Genomic DNA, 23,357 nt, shown 5'->3' with positions numbered 1-23,357 from the left:
CACACTTGTCTTCAGTAAATTTATCATCTGATGTTTTACTCTCACATTACAATGAACGCTGTTGGATGAATAGTGCAATGTGTATAAATATCTTTATATACACTCACCAGCCACTTTATTAGGTACACCTATCTAGTACCAGGTCGGACCACTTTTGCCTACAGAACTGTCTTAAACCTTCATTGCAGAGATTTAACAAGCTACTGGAAATATTCATCAGAGATTTTGCTCCATATTGACATGATAGCATCACACAGTTGCTGCAGATTTGTCGGCTGAACATCCATGATGCCAATCTCCCGTTCCACCACATCCCAAAGCTGCTCTATTGGATTGAGCTCTGGTGACTGTGGAGGCCATTTGAGTACAGTGAACTCATCGTCATGTTCAAGAAACCAGTCTGAGATGATTGAGCTTTATGACATGCTGCGTTATCCTGCTGGAAGTAGCCATCAGAAGATCAAATTGTGAGCCGAGCATCTGAATGTGTCAGCAGAAATGGAGACTCATCAGAGCAGCAACGTTTCTCCAATCTTCTATTGTCAGTTTTGGTGAGTCTGTGTGAATTGTAGCCTCAGTTTCCTGTTCTTAGCTGACAGGAGCGGCACCCGGTGTGCTCTTCTGCTGCTGTAGCCCATCCGCCTCAAGGTTGGCCGTGTTGTGTGTTCAGAGATGCTCTTCTGCAGAGCTCGGTTGTAGCGAGTGCTTATTTGAGTTACTGTTGCCTTTCTATCAGCTGGAACCAGTCTGGCCATTCTCCTCTGACCTCCGGCATCAACAAGGCATTTGCGCCCACAGAACTGCCGCTCAGTTGATATTTCCTCTGTGTCGGAGCATTCTCTGTGAAGCCTAGAGATGGTTGTGTGTGAAAATCCCAGTAGATCAGCAGTTTCTGAAATACTCAGAGCAGCCCGTCTGGCAGCAACAACCATGCCACGATCAAAGTCTCTTAAATCCTCTTTCTTCCCCATTCTGATGCTCGCTCTGAACTGCAGCAGATCGTCTTAACCATTATACATGCATTGAGCTGCTGCCATGTGATTGGCTGATTAGACATTTGCTTTAACAAGCAGTTGGACAGGTGTACCTAATAAAGTGGCCAGTGAGTGCATATTATTTATGTATATTCTGAACTTTTGTTCATACTGTATATCATTCACCTGAATTTATGAACATTTAGTTCCTTAAATTACGGCATAATTGTGTATTCTCTGTTTATTACATTTTCCAATTTGACAGATTAGAAATTTGTCAACTAAATCAAGCATAATTTAACATCTGTCTGTTCATGCCTGTTTTTAGGAATGTATGCAATATAATGAATATTTAAATTCACAAAGGCTCATTTGCATACATTAGCATTATATGTAAAACAAGTCAAAGTAATTTTCACCTGTAGATTTGACTATTGCGTTCCTCTTCACTGTCTCACATTCATCCATTCCTCAGTGCTGAGCTGTAATGTTTGCACTCTTTATTCAGTGTGGTTTAATTGGAAACGTCTGCATGCTATAAAGTGTGAGCAAAACCTCAGCACAGATGCTGGTGGGTCTCCAGTCATGCACAGAGCTGGGTAAGTAATGGATTTGACTGTATATAATCTGGATTACATAATAAGTTTCCACAAAAAATGAGAAACTTATAATCAGAGTAAACTACCTTTTAAAATACTCAATCTGATTACAGTTACTTTTTAAGGATAACATATTATGTATATGACGGCAGTGAGTAAATATCCTAATATTTCTCTTTTTCTAACATTTATATTTTATCATAATAAACCTTTGAATTATATGCATTCCTGACTTTGCATTTTAAAAAGAAGCTGATAAAAGATAAAGAATTCATATTTTTTTTTCTCTATTTTTTTTTCTACTTTAAGATTTAGCACAATAGTAATCTAAATGTAATCCAAATGTAGTCAGATTACATTACCGATAAACATGTAATTCTGACTACACATTTTGTCATGTAATTAACTTCCACTATATAAGGGACAGCAGAAATGTAATCTAAAAGTAATCCAAAAGTAGTCAAATGTGTGAAATTAAAGATATTTTGTCTTATTTTCTTTTTTTCAATATATTGCCTTTTATGTAACATCAAATAGCACAAAAGTAATCTAAATGTAATCCAAAAGTAGTTTGTTACATTTCTATAAAATAAACTTAAAACATTTTCTCATGCAGTTTGTATTCAGTGACTTCATATTCACAAGATAAAGCAAAAAAAGTAATCTGAATGTAATCCAAAAGTAGTCAGATTACATCACCATGAATATATGAAACGAATCAAATATATTGTCTTTTTCATTGTCTTTCTAATTCAATATGTGACGTCAAATAAGAGATAGCAGAAAAGTAATCTAAATGTAATCCAAAAGTAATCAGATTACATTACCATGAATATGTAATCTGACTACTCATTTTGTCATATAATCACTTCCAATTCGTAAGACAGCAGAAATGTCTTCCAAATGTAATCCAAAAGTAATCGAATTACATTACCATAAATGTGTTACACATTTTTGCATATAACTAGTAAGTTATAATTCAAGAGACAGCACAAAAGTAATCTAAATGTAATCTAAAAGTAGTCCAATTACATTAACATAAATATGTCATCTGATTACACATTTTTACACATAACTAGTAATTTAGGATTAATAAGAGATAGCAGAAATGTAAACTGAATGTAATCTAAATGTGGTCAGATTACATGAAATAGCACAAAAGTAATCTAAATGTAATCTAAAAGTAGTCAGATTACATGAAATAGCACAAAAAGTAATCTAAATGTAATCTAAAAGTAGTCAGATTACATGAGATAGCACAAAAGTAATCTAAATGTAATCTAAAAGTAGTCAGATTACATGAAATAGCACAAAAAGTAATCTAAATGTAATCTAAAAGTAGTCAGATTACATGAAATAGCACAAAAGTAATCTAAATTTAATCTAAAAGTAGTCAGATTACATGAGATAGCACAAAAGTAATCTAAAAGTAGTCAGATTACATGAGATAGCGCAAAAAGTAATCTAAATGTAATCTAAAAGTAGTCAGATTACAAAAGATAGCACAAAAGTAATCTAAATTTAATCTAAAAGTAGTCAGATTACATGAGATAGCACAAAAGTAATCTAAATATAATCTAAAAGTAGTCAGATTACATGAGAGCACAAAAGTAATCTAAATGTAATCTAAAAGTAGTCAGATAACATAAACATAAGCGTATGAAATGACTTATAAATATATTTAGTCTTCTTATATTTTTTCTAATTTAATAAATGTGGCATCAAATAAGAATTAGTAAAGTAATCTAAATGTAATACAAAAGTAGTCCGATTACATTACCATAAATATGTAATTCTGACTACACAATTTTTAGGTAACTAGTATACAATTCATAAGAGATAGCAGAAAAGTAATCTGAATGTAATCCAAATGTAGTCAGATTACATTACCATGAATATTTAATCTGACTACTCATTTTGTCATATAATCAGTAAGTTCCAATTCGTAAGAGATAGCAGAAATGTAATCTAAAAGTAGTCAGATTACAATACAATGAATATGTAATCTGATCACACGTTTACATATAACTAGTAATTTATAATGAATAAGGGATAGCAGAAATGTAATCTAAATGTAATCCAAAAGTAATCAGATTACATTACCGTTAATATGTAATCTGACTACTCATTTTGTCTTATAATCAGTAACATTCAATTCATAAGAGATAGCATAAAAGTAATCTAAATGTAATCTAAAAGTAGGCAGATTACATTAACATAAACGTATGAAATGAATGAAATATATTTAATCTTCATATTTAATATAACAAATTTAACATATGTGGCATCAAGTAAGAGTTAGCAGAAAAGTAATCTAAATGTAATCCAAAAGTAGTCCGATTACATTACTGTAAACATGTAAAGTAAAAAGTGACTACTGTGACTAAGTGACTACACCCTGTCATTTATAAACTATAACTGATTACAATTCATATGTAAACCACCCAGCTCTGCTCATTGGTTTCTGGGTTTCTTTACGAAAAAACCCCCAAAACAAAACAAGCCTCTCTTTCGTCCCTGGTGAACCGTCCGGGAACAAAATCAAAATAAACAAAGGCTGCTGGAGGGGGAGGATATAGTGACACCGCTGGGCCTCGTTCCTCATTTATCTGCTTTCAGGACTGACCCAGATTTCAACCCCCACCTCACATGCGCTGCAGAGCCAGCATTGTGTCCTGTGGGTACAATGACCCATTCATGACGCGCAAGGAGGATTAACTGTGGATCTGATGTTGAGTTGGCATGACTTTTCTGAGTCTGAGATTCAAGACGGAGCTGGCAGAACATTGGAGAGCAGAAAACAACTGCAACAACAGTGCCGTTGTGCGATTCCTAATGTATCCGGAGGGAAATTAGATGCTATCAGATCTGGAGAACATGCATTCATCTGAATGACCTTTATATACTGGAGCGCTGAGGTTAAGAGCTGCTTCATTACACACCTTTGATCAGTGCTGAAAAATCATACCTAAGAACTGTTGCTTGTCAAATAATGCCCTACAGATAAAGAATCTGCTGTAGCAGTTTGTGTGAAAACGTAACATTCTGTAGTGCATTTACTTTTACTATAAAATCTGCACAAAGGCTGCATACTATAGTACTTGTGTTATCGCAGCAACTATAGAATTACCACAACAGATTAATTACTATCCGCTTGTTAAGTCGTGACGTATCGGTGACGTTTGGTATACTGTTTCCGGGTCCAAGTCGCTAATCATTTGAATTGAGAAAATGTTTGTTTGTGAACACTTTTTAGTCCCATCACACATTAAAGTGAAATTGATATAAAGTCATAGTGTACATGTCGGTCTCTGGACTTGCTGCATCACAAATACCAAAATTTTAACAATTTATAATAAATAAATCACTTTCTGGACATCAGATATTAGGCATGGATATATATATATATATTGCGATCATGATTTTCGAAAGTATTACAGCGCTTTGTAAACGTTTATTATTACCATTTGATGAGTTTCCCCATTCAGTTTCATAAAATACTCGAGTGACATCACATTAAAAGCGGATAGTACTTGTGTTACCATAGCAACTGTAGAATTACCACAACAGATTATTTACTATAGTAGTCGTTACCATAGCAACTATAGAATTACCACAGCAGATTAATTACTATAGTAGTTGTGTTACCATAGCAACTATAAAATTACCACAGCAGATTAATTACTATAGTAGTTGTGTTACCATAGCAACTATAAAATCAGCACAACAGATTAATTACTATAGTAGTTGTGTTACCATAGCAACTATTGAATTACCACAACAGATTAATTACTATAGTAGTTGTGTTACCATAGCAACTATAGAATTACCACAGCAGATTAATTACTATAGTAGTTGTGTTACCATAGCAACTATAGAATTACCACAGCAGATTAATTACTATAGTAGTTGTGTTACCATAGCAACTATAGAATTACCACAACAGATTAATTACTATAGTAGTTATGTTACCATAGCAACTATAGAATTACCACAGCAGATTAATTACTATAGTAGTTGTGTTACCATAGCAACTATAGAATTACCACAGCAGATTAATTACTATAGTAGTTGTGTTACCATAGCAACTATAGAATTACCACAACAGATTAATTACTATAGTAGTTGTGTTACCATAGCAACTATAGAATTACCACAGCAGATTAATTACTATAGTAGTTGTGTTACCATAGCAACTATAAAATCAGCACAACAGATTAATTACTATAGTAGTTGTGTTACCATAGCAACTATTGAATTACCACAACAGATTAATTACTATAGTAGTTGTGTTACCATAGCAACTATAGAACTACCACAGCAGATTAATTACTATAGTAGTTGTGTTACCATAGCAACTATAGAATTACCACAGCAGATTAATTACTATAGTAGTTGTGTTACCATAGCAACTATAGAATTACCACAACAGATTAATTACTATAGTAGTTGTGTTACCATAGCAACTATAGAATTACCACAGCAGATTAATTACTATAGTAGTTGTGTTACCATAGCAACTATAGAATTACCACAACAGATTAATTACTATAGTAGTTGTGTTATCATAGCAACTATGGAATTAAAAAAGATTGCATTAATATATGCACCTATAATAAGCCAACAAAAAGACTCATTTTTATGCGAAGTGAAATCTGTGTAAGCTAAGGTGTGTAAATCTAGCTGTGCTAATATGCTAATGCTCAGGTTATGACATTTGACTCCCCGACTAACAAGCTATGAGTGTCCAGCAGGTGGCGCCACAAAGCTAGCTCCTGCAGCACTGATAATACATGTCGTTTGTGTGAAAACGTAACATTCTGTGGTGCATTTCGTGAACTATAGAATTAGCACAACAGATAACATACTATAGTACTTGTGCTACAATAGCAACTATAGAATTTTCACAACAGATCACTTACTATAGTAGTCGTGTTACCATAGCTACAATAGAATTACCACAGCAGATTATTTACTATAGTAGTTGTGTTACCATAGCAACTATAGAATTTTCACAACAGATTAATTACTATAGTTGTGTTACCATAGCAACTCTAAAACAACCACAAAGGATAAAAAAAAAAATTACACTAATATATGCAACTACAACAGACCAACACGTAGCAGGTTGATGGGTTTCTATGTGGAGTGAAATCTGTGTAACCTAAGAGGTCAAACTAGACCTTTGACCCCTGACTAACAAGCTACGAGTGTCCAGCGGGTGGAGCCACAAACCAAACTCATGCAGCACTGATAGAATACATGTAGTTTGTGCGAAAACGTAACATTCTGTAGAGCATTTAGTGACTGTTTCAGGCGGTTTGGTGATTTCAGTCCTCATATAGTCGACACTTCATGTTCATTATCATTTGAACTCGTTTAACGTTACGCATACTGTACATGTTTGCTGCAAGTGTCTGCCTTGAGATTGATGCAATTGTAATTTTATATGCTGATTTGATTGCACAGGAATTTCAGGACTTACTTAGCCAATCACAGTAGATGTGCAAAAGGCGATTAAAGAAAGTGAAAGCATGTTGTTGCGGATGGTGCCCGGAGGACTTTTATTATGAAAGTATAGATCGCCGCTGGCCGGAAAAGAAAGTGCTTTCACTCTAGCGATCGCTAGATCATCGCAGCCATTGCTCACGTGCAGTCCTCCATCTGTTAAGAGCCACAGACGGACACTGCAGCTCCCTTTCGTGACAGAAGATTGTTTATGGTGTTGTGTGCGTCCTATAAGAGTGAGTAGCAGTCCGGATGGCATGTAAATAGAATGAGAGAACATTCCAAACGTGATGCTTGTGTTAAATCATTACAGTGCTTAGCATAGCAGGCTAAAGCTCTCATGTCTAGTTATGAGTGAAGACATTTAATGTTTACTGTTATATAATATGTTTATGGTTCACTTTGTTCTTGTTTATGGGGAGCAGCCTATATTGTGAATGTGACTTATCGATGTAAGAGTTTAATTTAGTTTTATACTTTGTGTGTTTCAGAGAAACCACACCCCCTATACACCCTACAAACATCCCTAAGTGCTCAGATCAAGGATCTAGTGTTTCAGTTCATACAAGCAAGCGCACGCCAAGTTATCTTCTCATTGGCCTAAATGTTGATGTACTAAGCCCTACGGACTTCAGTGGATGCTTTAAAGCTGCTCTGCCCATACTATCAATGTTTGCTGCTGGATTAGAGCTCACTCCCCATCCTGTTAATTCTTACTGATTGATAGCTGTACAGGCTGGCTCCCCCCCCCCCTTTGTGGACAATTTGCAGTTTGCAATAAACCCTGTTTAACTTCACCTCATCTCTCTGTCGTGTTCTAACCGACACCCCTGGTTCGCTACGCTCCCTTTAACTAGCCCTAACGGCAAGGTAGTCTTCACTACATTTATTGGTCCTTCGAGCCGGAGCGTAGTTGTGCTAGGATTATGCAGCAGAGTGAGCACGCATCGTGGGCCCTCCCACGGCCAAGACGTCAGGTGAGACAGCCAACATATTTACAAGATTATGAAGTGAGTGCTGTGCGACCCAAGTCACATACTTCAAGAAAATTTAATTTGTCCCTGCCTGTCCCTAGTGAGTCAGTGCACAGCCAGCAGCCTCACATTCAGTGGCGCAGACCCCCTGAGACACAAGCAGAGTATGCGTTAGATCCAGAAAATCAGTATGAGGATATCAGCCGTGGATGGCCACTTAACCCTAAACCATGCACTCAGGTGGACATTGAGCAAAGTGAGTTAATCAGAGGAAGCAACGCGAGCAGTTATACTTCACTATATGGCCAGAGAAGGGAACCCATGTTATCGGCTTTGAACCAAGCACCAGTAGCTGAACAGTGCGATCCACTATTTGAATCATGGCCAGTTTCTTCTATGCCAGTAGCAGAGGCCCATTTGATGCCTGAGGAAGAGAATGAAGAAGTAGATACGCCACCTCCCCCCCGGCCTTCCTCTAACTACCTACCAGAGCCAACAGTTGAAGAACACCGTGTGTTTACTGCTATTGATCGGATGATGAGTGAGTTACAGTTAATGAGAGACAGAATGACGCCAAACCGCATAGCACAAACTCATCCACATTCGACACATCAGAGTCATAACTCCCCTCACCATAGTAGAGGCTTGGAACATAACACTTGGTGCCAGACGCAACAGTCAGGACCCAACATATCTAGCTTTGGTCACCCGCCCAGTATGCATAGCACCAGTAGAGGTCCTTTACCTCAGCCACGAGTAAGACCTTATATGAGTCAGCCTCAGAATGCAAGGAGCCGAGAGCAATCATGGGTATCCACATGTCAATCAGGAGGAGAGTATCGGGGGCCTGCTCCGAAAATCCCTCAGTTTATCCATAATGACCCCATGGAGTTTTCACGATTCAAGTTGGCTCTGACTAATCTGTTGCCAGCAGATGCTCCTGAACTCTTTAAGTATCAGATACTTGTAGACCATGTGAAGCTTGAGGAGGCCTGTCTCATCGCTGACTCCTTCATTAATTCACCCCGGCCATACACCGATACAATGATGGCTTTAACAGAGAAGTTTGGACAGCCACACCACATAGCCTTACGGCGAATAGCTGCTTTGATGGAGTCACCGGAGATCAAGAGAGGAGATCTATTGGCCTTTGAACGGTTCTCGCTGCATGTCCAGTCACTGGTAGGAATGCTCCAGACTTTGGGCCCAGATGGAGATGTCGAGCTGAGCTGCGGCTCACATGTAGCACGCTTACTTACCAAGCTTCCCATCGAAATGAGAGCTAACTTTCGTCGTTCAAGGTTCCATCATCCGAGACATACCCCTACCCTGCTCGACTTAGCTGAATGGTTACGCTATGAGTCATGGTGCCAAGGTTACGACACCACTCCAGAACCTCGCACCTCACGGGTGACTGGATTAAGAGCGGATAAAAGATTTAATAAGCCTGTTGCTACAGTTCTTCATGGTTCTGAGAGTAGTACTTCAAACAGAGCTCAGTCAGAGAGTCAGAGCCCATCCTCCTCCAAGCAGAAGAGCCATATCAAACCTTACTGCCCCTACTGTAACAATACAGAGCACTTCCTCAATAAATGTCAGGCCATTCAGAAGCTTACACGGGAACAGGTCGTAGAGTGGATTAAATCGCACAAACGGTGCTGGAGATGTGGAAGAGCCCATCAAGCCTCTCAATGTGACCTGAAGAGGCTCTGCGATATCTGCCAAAAGAGGCACTTAAGAGTACTACATGATGCTAATACTCGTCCTGAAGAGTCCAAAGCTGAAAGCTGCCTAGTGAACACCAGCCTGGATGTCCTGTATCTTGATAAACCATCGTCTCATGCTCGAGTACTGCTAAAGGTTGTCCGAGTCACCCTACAAAATGGAGACAAGACACTAGATACTTATGCAATCTTGGACGATGGATCAGAGAGGACAATGCTCTTACCAGAGGCAGTCAACCAACTTAATTTGGATAAGAGACCCGAAACCCTCGCTCTTCGTACAATCCGTCAGGAAGTCCAGACATTGAATGGAGCTTCAGTCTCATTTAAAATATCATCCACGTCGAAGCCCAAGAAAACATTCCAGATCAAGAATGCTTTTACTTCCAAGCGCTTAGGCTTGGCAGACCACTCGTACCCCGTGGCCAGTCTCAAGAAGAGGTACAAGCACCTAGCTGACCTTCCCTTGGAGTCCTTCGCCTTCGTCAAGCCGCTTGTGCTGATTGGTGCAGACTACCCTCAGCTGATCTCTCCTGTTGAACCTGTGAGACTAGGCCCTCCAGGAGGTCCGGCAGCCATTCGCACTCGATTAGGCTGGACACTCCAAGGACCGGCACATCTCATCCAGTGGGCTCCAACTACCCAGCAGTGTCTTCACACTAGTATATCATCACCAACCCTGGAGTTGATGCAGAATGTAGAGAGGCTCTGGAAGATGGACGCTTTGCCGTATCAGAGCACTAGGCTGGCTGTGAGGTCAAATGAGGATAAAGAGGCGTTAGAACTTCTGGAAGTCAAAACAAAGCGAGTACAAGTCGCAGGCATCTTCAGATATGCTACACCTTTGCTGAGGAAACAAGGTGTACCCCCCCTCAGAGCTCAGAAAGAAAGTGTCTTACCTAGCCTCAGGGCCCTAGAGAGACGTCTGGCCAGGGACCCTCAACAAGCCGAGGAGTACTGTGCAGCCATTAGTAAGTTGGAGGAGGCAGGAGCCATTAGGAGACTCACTACAAGTGAAGTATTAGACTCTGCTGAGTCATATTACATCCCGCATCATGTGGTGCATCATAATGGGAAAAGTCGTATAGTCTTCAATTGCTCTTTCCCATACCAAGGCCGTAGCCTTAACGACACCCTCCTACCAGGACCAACTCTTGGAGCCTCTCTTCTGGGAGTTCTGCTACGTTTCAGGGAACATGCCGTGGCAATCAGTAGCGACATCAGAGGCATGTTCCACCAAGTCGAACTTTTACCAGAAGATCAGCCGCTCCTCAGATTTATATGGAGAGACATGAAACGTGCCGATCCACCTGCAGTCTTTCAGTGGCAGGTTCTCCCCTTTGGTACTGCATGTTCACCTTGCTGTGCCACGTTCGCACTCCATAGACATGCAAGGGATCACAGTGGAGTAAATAATGCAGTCCTTCATTCAGTGGAACATTGTTTCTACGTGGATAATTGTCTCCAGAGTCTGCCGACAGCTGAGGAGGCCAAGGAGTTAGTTGACCAGCTCAGAGACGTGCTGGCATCTGGAGGGTTTGAGCTCAGACAATGGGCCTCCAATGTACCTGATGTTCTCCGACACTTACCTGCTGAGGTGAGGTCCGACAGTATGGAGAGGTGGCTTTCGCATGACGAACCTGGTCTTCCGGAACCAGCCCTGGGCCTCAGTTGGCACTGGGGATCAGATACCCTCGGTTATAGAAGCAGACCTGTGGAATAAAAGACACTGACAATGAGGAACATTTATAAAGTGCTGGCCCGCCAATACGATCCTTTGGGATTCATAGCGCCCTACACTACTCGAGCAAAGCTCATTGTTCAGAGCATGTGGGACAAACCCCGTGACTGGGATGACCCATGTATCCCCCCTGACTTGCAGAAGGCATGGACGACATGGGAATCTGAGCTTCACTGGCTACCTCACATTGCTGTACCTCGTCCTTATGCTCCAGGCCTCACTGAACCGATGGTGGTCTCAAGACAGATACATGTATTCAGCGATGCCTCCACTAAAGCGTATGGCTCTGTGGCATACATTAGGACTGAAGATGTCCAAGGACGAATACAGGTAGCCTTCCTCGCTGCACGATCTAGAGTGGCACCTCGTCGCCAACACTCAATCCCTCGCCTTGAACTTTGTGGAGCGTTGACTGCTGCTCAATTAGCGAAGAAGATCGAGACAGAGCTAACCATCAAGACAGATAAACCAATACTCTGGAGTGACTCAACGACAGTATTAACCTGGTTGCATTCGGAGTCATGCCGGTTTAAAGTTTTTGTGGGCACGCGTATTGCAGAAATTCAGGAGCTAACCGCAGGGAGTACCTGGCTTTATGTTGACACTGCCCAGAACCCAGCTGACGATGTGACCAGGGGAAAGGCCTTGGCAGAGCTTGCTGTTCCAAATCGTTGGAGTCAAGGACCGCTCTTTCTTCATAAACCCTCTACGGACTGGCCATCACAACCTGGAGAACTCCTTGAGCAGGACATTTCTGAGTACAAGAAAGTGACTCTATGTGGAACAATCTCCAAAGCTAACAGACAGGAGGCTCAAGGGGCCTTAACTTACCAGTCTTGGAATGACCTGATGGAGTCAGTAGCACAGGAGGCATATGGGGCGGCCAATCAAGATACCTGTTTAACTGCGAAGGACTATCGTCGAGCGGAGAAGTCTATCTTCAGTAGGATCCAAGCAGAGTGCTTTCCAGAAGAGTTACATTGTCTTAAAGCAGGTAAAGCTGTGCCTCGCAGCAGCCGTCTTGCATCTCTATCACCAGAGCTCGATCCCAGTGAGGGATTTATACGAGTAGGAGGGAGACTCCGACGAGCTGAAGGGTTAGACACAGCCTTCAAGCACCCTATTCTCTTAGACCCGTCACACCATATGACAAAACTCCTCATTCGGGATTACGATGAACGACTCTGTCATCCAGGTCCAGAGAGAGTCTTTGCGGAGATTCGTCGCACGTTCTGGATCCTTCGTGGAAGGGAAGCCATAAGGAGAGAGCAACACCAATGCCAAGGGTGCCAGCGATGGAAAGCTAAACCCTCAGTTCCAAAGATGGCAGATCTTCCCTTAGCTCGCCTTCGCCTATACCAACCGGCATTTTACTCAACAGGCGTTGATTGCTTTGGTCCATTTCAAGTGAGGATAGGAAGACGTTCTGAAAAGAGATGGGGCATTATTTATAAATGTCTTACAACTAGAGCGGTCCATTTGGATCTCCTGCATGCCATGGATTCGGACTCGTTCCTAATGAGCTTAAGGCGATTCATTGCGCGCCGTGGCAGTCCAGCTGAGCTTTATTCCGACCAGGGCACGAATTTCAGAGGAGGTGAAAAGGAGCTGAGCGAATGGTTTAGTCGCATGTCTCCTGACCTTCAGCAACTCCTCGCCAAGCAGAAAATCGCCTTCTGTTTTAACCCCCCTGCAGCTCCACACTTTGGGGGGACATGGGAGAGGGAGATTAAGTCTGTTAAGATGGCCTTGAATACTGTCATTGGAGCTCAGCCCATATCTGAGGAAGTCTTACGCACTGTTCTATTGGAGGTCGAAGCAATACTAAACTCTAAACCATTGGGTTACACTTCCTCAAATGTTGCCGACCTGGATGCTGTGACGCCAAGTATCCTTCTAATGGGGCGGCTTGATGGCACACTGCCGCCAGTTGTGTATCCAAAGAGTGAAGGATTAAGCCGGCGGAGATGGCGTCACTGCCAAGTGTTGGCTGATCACTTCTGGGCAAGATTTATCAGGTGCTATCTGCCCACACTACAGTGCCGCCAGAAGTGGCGTGATACTCAAGCCAACCTGACAAATGGAGCTGTAGTCATGTTGATGGATCCACAGTACCCTCGAGCACTCTGGCCTATTGGCAGGGTGATTAAAGTTCACCCAAGTGTGGATGGATGTGTACGATCTGTAGATGTACAAGTTAAGGACAGGGTTTACACCCGGCCTGTTGCCCGGCTTATTCTTCTACCTGCAATCCCAGCTGAGAACGTTGAGGAAAATGGCTTGAATGAATCCTAATTAACAGTACACTTTTGCATGGTCAAATTGCAAGCAATTTGGGGGCGGCTGTGCAAAAGGCGATTAAAGAAAGTGAAAGCATGTTGTTGCGGATGGTGCCCGGAGGACTTTTATTATGAAAGTATAGATCGCCGCTGGCCGGAAAAGAAAGTGCTTTCACTCTAGCGATCGCTAGATCATCGCAGCCATTGCTCACGTGCAGTCCTCCATCTGTTAAGAGCCACAGACGGACACTGCAGCTCCCTTTCGTGACAGAAGATTGTTTATGGTGTTGTGTGCGTCCTATAAGAGTGAGTAGCAGTCCGGATGGCATGTAAATAGAATGAGAGAACATTCCAAACGTGATGCTTGTGTTAAATCATTACAGTGCTTAGCATAGCAGGCTAAAGCTCTCATGTCTAGTTATGAGTGAAGACATTTAATGTTTACTGTTATATAATATGTTTATGGTTCACTTTGTTCTTGTTTATGGGGAGCAGCCTATATTGTGAATGTGACTTATCGATGTAAGAGTTTAATTTAGTTTTATACTTTGTGTGTTTCAGAGAAACCACACCCCCTATACACCCTACAAACATCCCTAAGTGCTCAGATCAAGGATCTAGTGTTTCAGTTCATACAAGCAAGCGCACGCCAAGTTATCTTCTCATTGGCCTAAATGTTGATGTACTAAGCCCTACGGACTTCAGTGGATGCTTTAAAGCTGCTCTGCCCATACTATCAATGTTTGCTGCTGGATTAGAGCTCACTCCCCATCCTGTTAATTCTTACTGATTGATAGCTGTACAGGCTGGCTCCCCCCCCCCCTTTGTGGACAATTTGCAGTTTGCAATAAACCCTGTTTAACTTCACCTCATCTCTCTGTCGTGTTCTAACCGACACCCCTGGTTCGCTACGCTCCCTTTAACTAGCCCTAACGGCAAGGTAGTCTTCACTACAGTAGACAAGACAAAATATACATAGAAAGTAGTGACTGCAGGTTAGAGGAAAGTAGTGCAGTGAACATACAGATATAGTAAATTTACAGAAATAGTTTACATTATAAAATACTAAATTTACTTAAAATAAACACAAATAAAAGCACACATTTTGTAAAGTACAATTCCTGAGAAAAACTACTCTATTATTACAGCAATTCCCGTATTTGAGCAGTGCAGCATGAAAATGAACTTAAATATTATCCTATAACTGCTTCTTTCTTTTACTAATTAACCCTCCAGCTCTACTGTGGTGTATTGTAGTATAATATACCCTATAGTTGAACAAATCTACAGTATTGGCTCATTTGTTTGCTAATCGTTGTTGCATTACCATAGAAACTATAGAATCACCACAACAGATTCATTACTGTAGATGTTGCGTTACCATAGCAACTCTAGAATCACCACAACAGATTAATTACCTTAAATGTTGTTATAGCAACTGTAGAATCACCACAACAGATCAGCTACTGTTGTTGTGTAACCATAGCAACTGTAGAATTGCCACAACAGATCAGTTACTGTAGTTGTGTTACCATATCAAGTGTAGAATCATCAAAACAGATAAATTACTAGTTGTTGTGTTACCATAGCAACTGTAGAATCACCACAACAAATTAATTACCTTAGCCATTGTGTTACCATAGCAACTCTAGAGTCTCCACAACAGATCAATTACTACAGTTGTTGTGTTACCATAGCAACTCAAGAATATCCACAGCAGATAAGTTAATATAGTTGTTGTGTTACCATAGCAACTATAGAATCACCACAGCAGATTAATTACTATAGTTGTTGTGTTACCATAGCAACTCTAGAATATCCATAGCAGATAAGTTAATATAGTTATTGTGTTACCATAGCAACTATAGAATTGCCACAACCTATCAATATAGTTGTTTTGTTACCATAGCAACTGTAGAATCACCACAACAGATTAATTACTATAGTTGTTATGTTACCATAGCAACTCAAGAATATCCACAGCAGATAAGTTAATATAGTTGTTTTGTTACCATAGCAACTGTAGAATCACCACAGCAAATTAATTACACTACAGTATGGTTTAAACACACACACACACTATCATACTCTAAATGACTATAGTATTTGTTCATGTTTGGTGGTCATAGGCTTAGCAGGCGATGACCAATCACATCCCTCATCTTCACATGCTTTCCTCTGGAGAGTGGCAGGAATATTGCAGTTCTGTAAACAGTTGTTCATATCAGGTTTGCATCTCTCTGGGGTTAAATCTGAGCAGTGGATAATCAGTTTCAATGATAAAGGCCTTTAGTTGTGTTAATAAGACAGAAGTGAAGTGTCAGCGGTGTGTTTTGTTGTCGTGCCGGAGTGAATATATGATGGTTTCTGCAGGCTGATTTATTCCAGAGAGGAAAGAGGAATGCGGGAGGGAGGAATTATATTACCATAGGAATGCGGAGAGGAAACGACACTTTACGGCCAACAAAAATCCATAAAGCAACAGAATATTCAGGCAGAGAGACAGAAATGCAGAGCAGCGCTTTCATTCAGATCAGACAGAGAAGAAATCATCTCACAATCATCATCAGAGCTCGCTAACACACACACACACTACAGGCAGAGGCAGAAGGTGGATGCTGAAATCTCCCTTTATAACAGCGAGTGTTCAAGTACAGACTCAAGTGTGTGTGAAGTGTGTGTGAGCCCAGAGTAAACACTGAGAAAGCCACACCTCTGTCATGCTAGGTTTGCGGTAAACCTGTATGTGTGTGTGTGTGTGTGTGTGTGTGTGTGTGTGTGTGTGTGTGTGTGTGTGTGTGTGTGGGTTTTACAGCATGAATCTGCTTCTTTCAGGTCTGTTTCAGATTTAACAGTGCATTCTGACAGGATCCAATCAGATGCTGAGATCTCTGGCCATGTGACGTGCTGCATCCATTGCCATGGTGAGAACCCGTGGCTCACTGTAAACAACATGCTGAAAGAGAGAGAGAGACATCAGAGACTGTATCTGCGTGGATGATCAGGTTTCTGAATATGTCAGCTTTTTTTGAACATTTATTTCATAATAAATAATGTATATATCTATTAAATTATTATTCAATAGTAAATATTATCATTTAATTAATTTTAAAGTATCTATTTTTATATTGCTTACAATCATTTACTGCTTTTAAAGAAATTGTACTGTCAAATGAGTAATGAGGCGAAGCGGTGGTGCAGTAGGTAGTGCTGTCGCCTCACAGCAAGAAGGTCGCTAGTTCGAGCCTCGGCTGGGTCAGTCACAGTGTTTCTGTGTGGAGTTTGCATGTTCTCGCCATGTTGGTGTAGGTTTCCTCCGAGTGCTCCGGTTTCCCCCACAGTCCAAACACATGCGCTATAGGGGAATTGGGTGGGCTAAATTGTCCATAGTGTATGAGTGTGAATGAATGAGTGTAAATGAGTGTATATGGGTGTTTCCCAGAGATAGGTTGCTGCTGGAAGGGCATTTACTGCGTAAAACATATGCTGGATAAGTTGGCGGTTCATTCCGCTGTGGCGACCCCTGATTAATAAAGGGACTAAGCTGAAAAGAAAATGTATGAATGATTAATCGCTATAAATAAAAGTAGAAGTTTGTATTTATATATGTGTAATTTTCATAATTAATATTTTATTGTGTGTGTGTGTGTGTGTGTGTGTGTGTCTATATATATATATATATATATATATATATATATATATATATATATATATATATATGCAAAATGTATTTTTATAGCTTTAAAATGGTTTATTTAGGGATTATTGGTTTTATTTATAAATGTTTTAGTCATTTATATTTAAATAATACTATTTAATGTTGCTATTTTACATTAATTTATTTGATGCTTAAAACTGGACTGTTAAATGATTAATTGCAATTAATGGCATGTATTTACACAATATATATGTAATATTTATTTGAAAAACTTCTTCATTTCTCATGCAAATTATACATACTTAAAATATAAAATAATAGGATATATATATATATATATATATATATATATATATATATAGTTAAAGTAAGTCAGAATTATTGGCCTCCCCCACTTTTTTATAATTAGCAAATGATGTTTAACAGAGCAAGGATTCACAGTATGTCTGATAATATTTGTTCTTCTGGAGGAAGTCTTATTTGCTTTATTTCGGCTAGAATAAAAGCAGTTTTCAATTTTTTATGAAACATTTTAAGGTCAATATTATTAGCCCCTTTATAGTCTCCAGAACAAACCATCATTATACAATAACCTGCCTAATTACCCTAACCTGCCTAGTTACCCTGATTACCCTAGTGAAGCCTTTACATGTCACTTTAAGCTGTATAGAAGTGTCTTGAAGAATATCTAGTCTAATATTATTTACTATCATCATGACAAAGAGAAAATATTTTAGTTATTAGTAAATTTAGTAGGTATTAAGTTATTAGAGACGAGTTATTAACACTATTATGATTAAAAATGTGTTGAGAAAATCTGCTCTCCGTTACACAGATATTGAGGAAAAATAAACAGATGGGCTAATAATTCAGGGGTGCTAATAATTCTGACTTCAACTGTATGTATATATATATTATTAATTAACTATTAATTGTGATTAATTGTTTGACAGCACTAAAAAACATATATTTGTTAAGGTTAATAACTCCGTGGACTGGTTTCCATGAGCAGTTTTCCTCCCTAAACGAGATTTCCTATTGAAATAAATCAGCAGATGCAGTATTATGGTGTGAATGTGATCTATACGTACAGGATCTGACAGACTCAGCAGCGGCGTCTTTCTTCAGAGATTCATCCGTCTGAGTTTCACGCATCTGCAAACACACACACACACACACACACACACACACACACACACACACACACACACACACACACACACACACACACACACACACACACACACACACACACACACACACACACACACACACACACACACCTGAGCTTCAGGAGATCTGCGTTCACTGCGGACACTGAACACACACTTTACCTTGATCAGCTCCTTCAGGTATTCAGCTCGACTCATCAGACTCTTGATCTGCAGGAGAAACAGCAGAAGCAGATTCAGTCTGACACACTATTAATGACAGCTGTGACAGGATGCGTCTCAATCAGCACACTTGGTCACTAGTTAGTGCACTGATCAGGGCGTCAGCCATTTTCATTGTCATTCATTCAATTTTCTTCAGCTTAGTCTCTATTTCAGGGGTCGCCACAGTGGAATGAACCGCCAACTATTCCAGCGTATGTTTTACACAGTGGAAGCCCTTCCAGCTGCAACCCAGTATTGGAACACACCCATAAACACTCATTCACACACTACGGCCAATTTAGTTGATCAGTTCCCCTATAGCGCATGTGTTTGGACTGTGGGGGAAACCGGAGCACCCGGAGAAAACCCACACCAACACGGGGAGAACATGCAAACTCCACACGGAAACACCAACTGACCCAGCTGGGACTCGAACCAGCGACCTTCTTGCTGTGATTATATGCTGTCATGACTTTACACTCAATAAATGTGACTATAATGGAAGTCAATGGTAATGCTAATGGTCTAATCTGATTCAATGATCTATGCTAAGCTAAGCTAATAGTGCTCCCGCCAGACTCAGAGATCAGCTGAATGGATTCATTCAGTCATTTATTTTCTTTTCAACTCAGTCCCTTTATTAATCTGGGGTCACCACAGCGGAATGAACCACCAACTTATCCAGCATATGTTTTACGCAGTGGAAGCCCTTGCAGCTGCAACCCAGCACTGGTAAACATCCCAAACACGGGGAGAACATGCAAACTCAGAAACGCCAGCTGACCCAGCCAGGACTCGAACCAGCGACCTTGGTGTTGCAGCGATCATGCAACACCACTGCGTCACCGTGACGCCTGAATGGATTGTGAAATGGTAAACTCTACTGTATAACAGATGGAGAGCTGTGTCCTACAGTGAGTGCAGTGTTCCTTTAAGAGGCCGAGACTCTGCAGGCCGTGTGAGACTGGAATGTGTTTTCTGTGCAGAAATAAAGTGTGTGTGAGCCCTGAGAGAGCGGCGTCATGTGACAGCGATTCATGAGCTCATAACGCTGTGTGTCAGAGAGACGAGTGGAGTGACTCCAGAATAAACACACACACTCGAGAACACTGCGTCTCACACTCACCTCACTGTGCAGCAGCTCTCTGCGCCGGCCCTGAGCTTCAGCTGGGGGAGAAACACACACACACACACACTCATTACTAATGATGTCACCAACACACACCACTGACTGACACACAACAACACTCACAAACACACAAACACACACACACACACACACACACACACACACACACAAACAACAACACAAATACAGACAGCTGCTTTACACTCTCACGAAGGACAAGCAACATCATAATGCTGGTGTTGTGGGTGGTTGCTAGGGAGTTGCTATGGTTTTCTGAAAGGGGATTTAGAACGTTGTTATGTGGTTGCCATGGTTTCCTGAGTAAGTTGTAACACGTTACTATGCGGTTGCCATGGTTTCCTGAATAAGTTTTAACATGTTGCTATGCGGTTGCCATGGTTTCCTGAGTAAGTTGTAACACGTTACTATGCGGTTGCCATGGTTTCCTGAGAAAGTTTTAACATGTTGCCATGCGGTTGCCATGGTTTCCTGAGTAAGTTGTAACACGTTACTTTGCGGTTGCCATGGTTTCCTGAGAAAGTTTTAACATGTTGCCATGCGGTTGCCATGGTTTCCTGAGTAAGTTTTAACATGTTGCCATGCGGTTGCCATGGTTTCCTGAGTAAGTTTTAACATGTTGCTATGGGGTTGCCATGGTTTCCTTAGTAAGCTGTAACATGTTGCTATGTGGTTGCCATGGTTTCCTGAGTAAGTTTTAACATGTTGCTATGTGGTTGCCATGGTTTCCTGAGTAAGTTTTAACATGTTGCTATGCGGTTGCCATGGTTTCCTGAGTAAGTTTTAACATGTTGCTATGGGGTTGCCATGGTTTCCTTAGTAAGCTGTAACATGTTGCTATGTGGTTGCCATGGTTTCCTGAGTAAGTTTTAACATGTTGCTATGTGGTTGCCATGGTTTCCTGAGTAAGTTTTAACATGTTGCTATGCGGTTGCCATGGTTTCCTGAGTAAGTTTTAGCATGTTGCTAAGGGGTTGTCATGGTTATTTAAATGGGGTGTAAACAAATTGCTAAGTGGTTGCCATGGTAATCTGAATGGGTTTTAACAAGCTGCTATTCAGTTTCTATGGTAGATGAGTTTTAGCTTGTTGCTATGCAGTTGCTAGGGTGTTATCTAGTGTAACTTGTTTTGTGGCATTTCTTAACTAGTATGTTATGTATGACAGCATTACAGTATTTCTTAACAACACTAACAGTTTTAACCAACAGCGCCACACACTGAGCCCTAAAGCGGCCCGGCGGCTGTGTTTTGATTAGCCCGGCGCTGGCATTAGCGCAGTAACAGATCAACAGCGGCCAACAGAAACGCCAGTGAAACAGGACTCCAGCAGTTCTGGCTGCGGCTGCAGGAGAGAGGGGTGGTCCGGGCTGAGAGAGGGGCTCGGGGCGGTGGACTCAAGCCTTCAGTGCTTTAAGAGATAACAGTTTTCATTTGTTGCAGTATTTAATAACACTGAGAAATGAAGAGAGCTGCTCTCAATGAGATCCAGATGTACCACACACGCTGACCTGGCACACGCTCATCGCCACATCTGGATGCATGACTTCCCTCCGCTGATGAGATTATTATGAAGAAACAGACTCCTGACGCTTTCTGGAGAAATGGCACTGCCTTTCCATCCACCTATCTTATCTGCATTCTGGAATTTCGCATTAAAAAAGCTTCATTCTAAAGCCAAGATGTGCAGAAATGAAGATAATGTGCATTATTCAGGGTTTCTGCAGATATCATCATGTCAAATTTAAGAGATTTGAAGACATTTTTAAGAGCATTAAGTATTAAATTGAACACCTATATCACTATCAAAAACACGCAAACACATACAGAGGAAATGCTAAATCACAAAATTAGTGACAAAATAAATGTATTCAGACTGAACAGCACTGAAGATGGGTTATATGCATCATTGAACCACAGGAAACAAATAAACAAGCATCTCAAGGCTGATTATTACTTTCGCCTGGCTCTGCATCGAGCACCTCCGCTTACTGTGAGCGCACCTCAACCAGACGAGGCTCTTTAGAATGACAGGGGCGGTGAAAAGAAAGCCACCGTAAAGTCAGACAGATAAACAGAGAAGTAGCAAGATTTTTACACTAATAATTTTTTATTATTTTTTATCATTTATTATAATGATTATAAAGATTTGTTATAAACATTCAAGGTTTTTCAATCAACATTTGATGCATTACTTGCTGTTGTTCATATCTGGGACAGTTTGACCTAATAAAGTTAAATATTATTGACTACAGAACATGGGTTGCTCTAAAACATTATATACATACATATATATACATATACATATATATATATATATATATATATATATATATATATATTAGGGATGTAACGGTATCAGAATTTCACGGTACGGTAATACCTTGGTATGAATGGCACGGTACGGTATTTATTGAATAAAAAAAACAAAACTAATGAAAAGACTCGAAAAAAGCCAAAAGTGTTTATTTACCTCAGCACTGAACATATCAATGACATACAAATCAGCAATCTATCTGTAAGCTTTGAAACAGGAACTTCAATTTTTCAATTTTAATAACAAAAAACTATTAAACCATATAAAAAAATAAAGTTTCAATGTAGTATTGTTGAAAACTCATCACATTCAACATTTAATCACTCACTCACTAAGATAGAGATGGGTTTTTTAAGGAGAATGATCATATAACTGTAATCTGGTAAAAGCTGGGATCTCTGGGCATGTCCCCTGCAGCAGAAAAAACCCCTCTCATTTGGGACTGAGATTTCTGGGACAGAGAGATATGATTTAGCCGAGGTTGACCGCAGTGGGTAACGCTGTGCATTGTCTTTCCACCACTTGAGAGGACAAACCATGAGTGAGATAGAGGTCTCTTTACAGTACAAGTCAATGTCTGCATCAATCTAACAAGTGTGCTGTGTTCTGCAGTCCCCATGACTGTTATAAGTCGTATTCCCTGATTTATATTTCACCACAGTCTGGCAGTGCCTGCATACCAGTTTTATTTTTTTGTCTGTCACCTTTTCTACTTTCTCATATCTTTTTAGAGAGAAACCGAAATGCTTCCACACATCTGGTTTAAAACCCGCTTCAGGTTCCAGCTCTTTTTCATCTCCGCTACTAGCAGCACACTCCATTTCCGCATTACTGGATCTGTAGCGACAACAGACCGCAAAGGATGATGGCCACGCCTGGGCTGATGGGAATTGTAGTTCCCGCTATACCTCCAGTTCGCTTCATTCGCCTGAGCAAACTTTCTCAGAAATATAGATTTATTGAGTCATGCGCCTACGGTAATATTGAAGAAAACTATTTATATAATTACTATTGTGGTATGATGGTATTTACAATATTGTTACATCCCTAATATATATATAT

The 23,357-nt window shown here is 40.4% G+C and overlaps 1 protein-coding gene and 2 long non-coding RNA genes across 5 annotated transcripts in view; 2 read left to right on the top strand and 1 right to left on the bottom strand.

Annotated features, from left to right (window-relative positions):
• The first annotated feature begins 6,375 nt into the window (after positions 1–6,375).
• On the top strand, positions 6,376–16,715 carry LOC147832700 (uncharacterized). The gene is made up of 4 exons (XR_015514670.1): positions 6,376–6,407; positions 6,878–7,077; positions 14,759–15,170; positions 15,372–16,715. It is a non-coding gene; the product is annotated as an uncharacterized LOC147832700 (long non-coding RNA).
• On the top strand, positions 7,201–14,666 carry LOC110438080 (uncharacterized). Its single transcript, NR_200097.1, has 2 exons — positions 7,201–7,317; positions 7,573–14,666. It is a non-coding gene; the product is annotated as an uncharacterized LOC110438080 (long non-coding RNA).
• Positions 16,412–23,357, bottom strand: part of ulk3 (unc-51 like kinase 3) — a 23,867-nt gene continuing 16,921 nt past the window's right edge. Inside the window, exons 13-16 of one of the 3 annotated variants that reach the window (NM_001089472.1) lie at positions 19,960–20,000; positions 18,792–18,839; positions 18,549–18,612; positions 16,412–16,755 (exon numbers count right to left, since the gene is read on the bottom strand). In NM_001089472.1, the coding sequence (NP_001082941.1) occupies positions 16,739–16,755; positions 18,549–18,612; positions 18,792–18,839; positions 19,960–20,000 (170 nt within the window). In that variant the 3' untranslated portion in view covers positions 16,412–16,738. Of the gene's footprint in view, positions 16,756–18,548; positions 18,613–18,791; positions 18,840–19,959; positions 20,001–20,198; positions 21,621–23,357 lie in introns of those variants that run through there. The other 2 variants (XR_015514105.1, XM_087291389.1) reach the window with 2 other exon arrangements.

The sequence above is a fragment of the Danio rerio genome, chromosome 18 (genome assembly GCF_052040795.2).
Source record: "Danio rerio strain M-AB ecotype USA chromosome 18, GRCz13ab, whole genome shotgun sequence".
Taxonomy (NCBI): domain Eukaryota; kingdom Metazoa; phylum Chordata; class Actinopteri; order Cypriniformes; family Danionidae; genus Danio; species Danio rerio.
The sequence above is the reverse complement of the archived record's forward strand: the minus strand, read 5'-3'. Positions and strand labels throughout refer to the sequence as shown.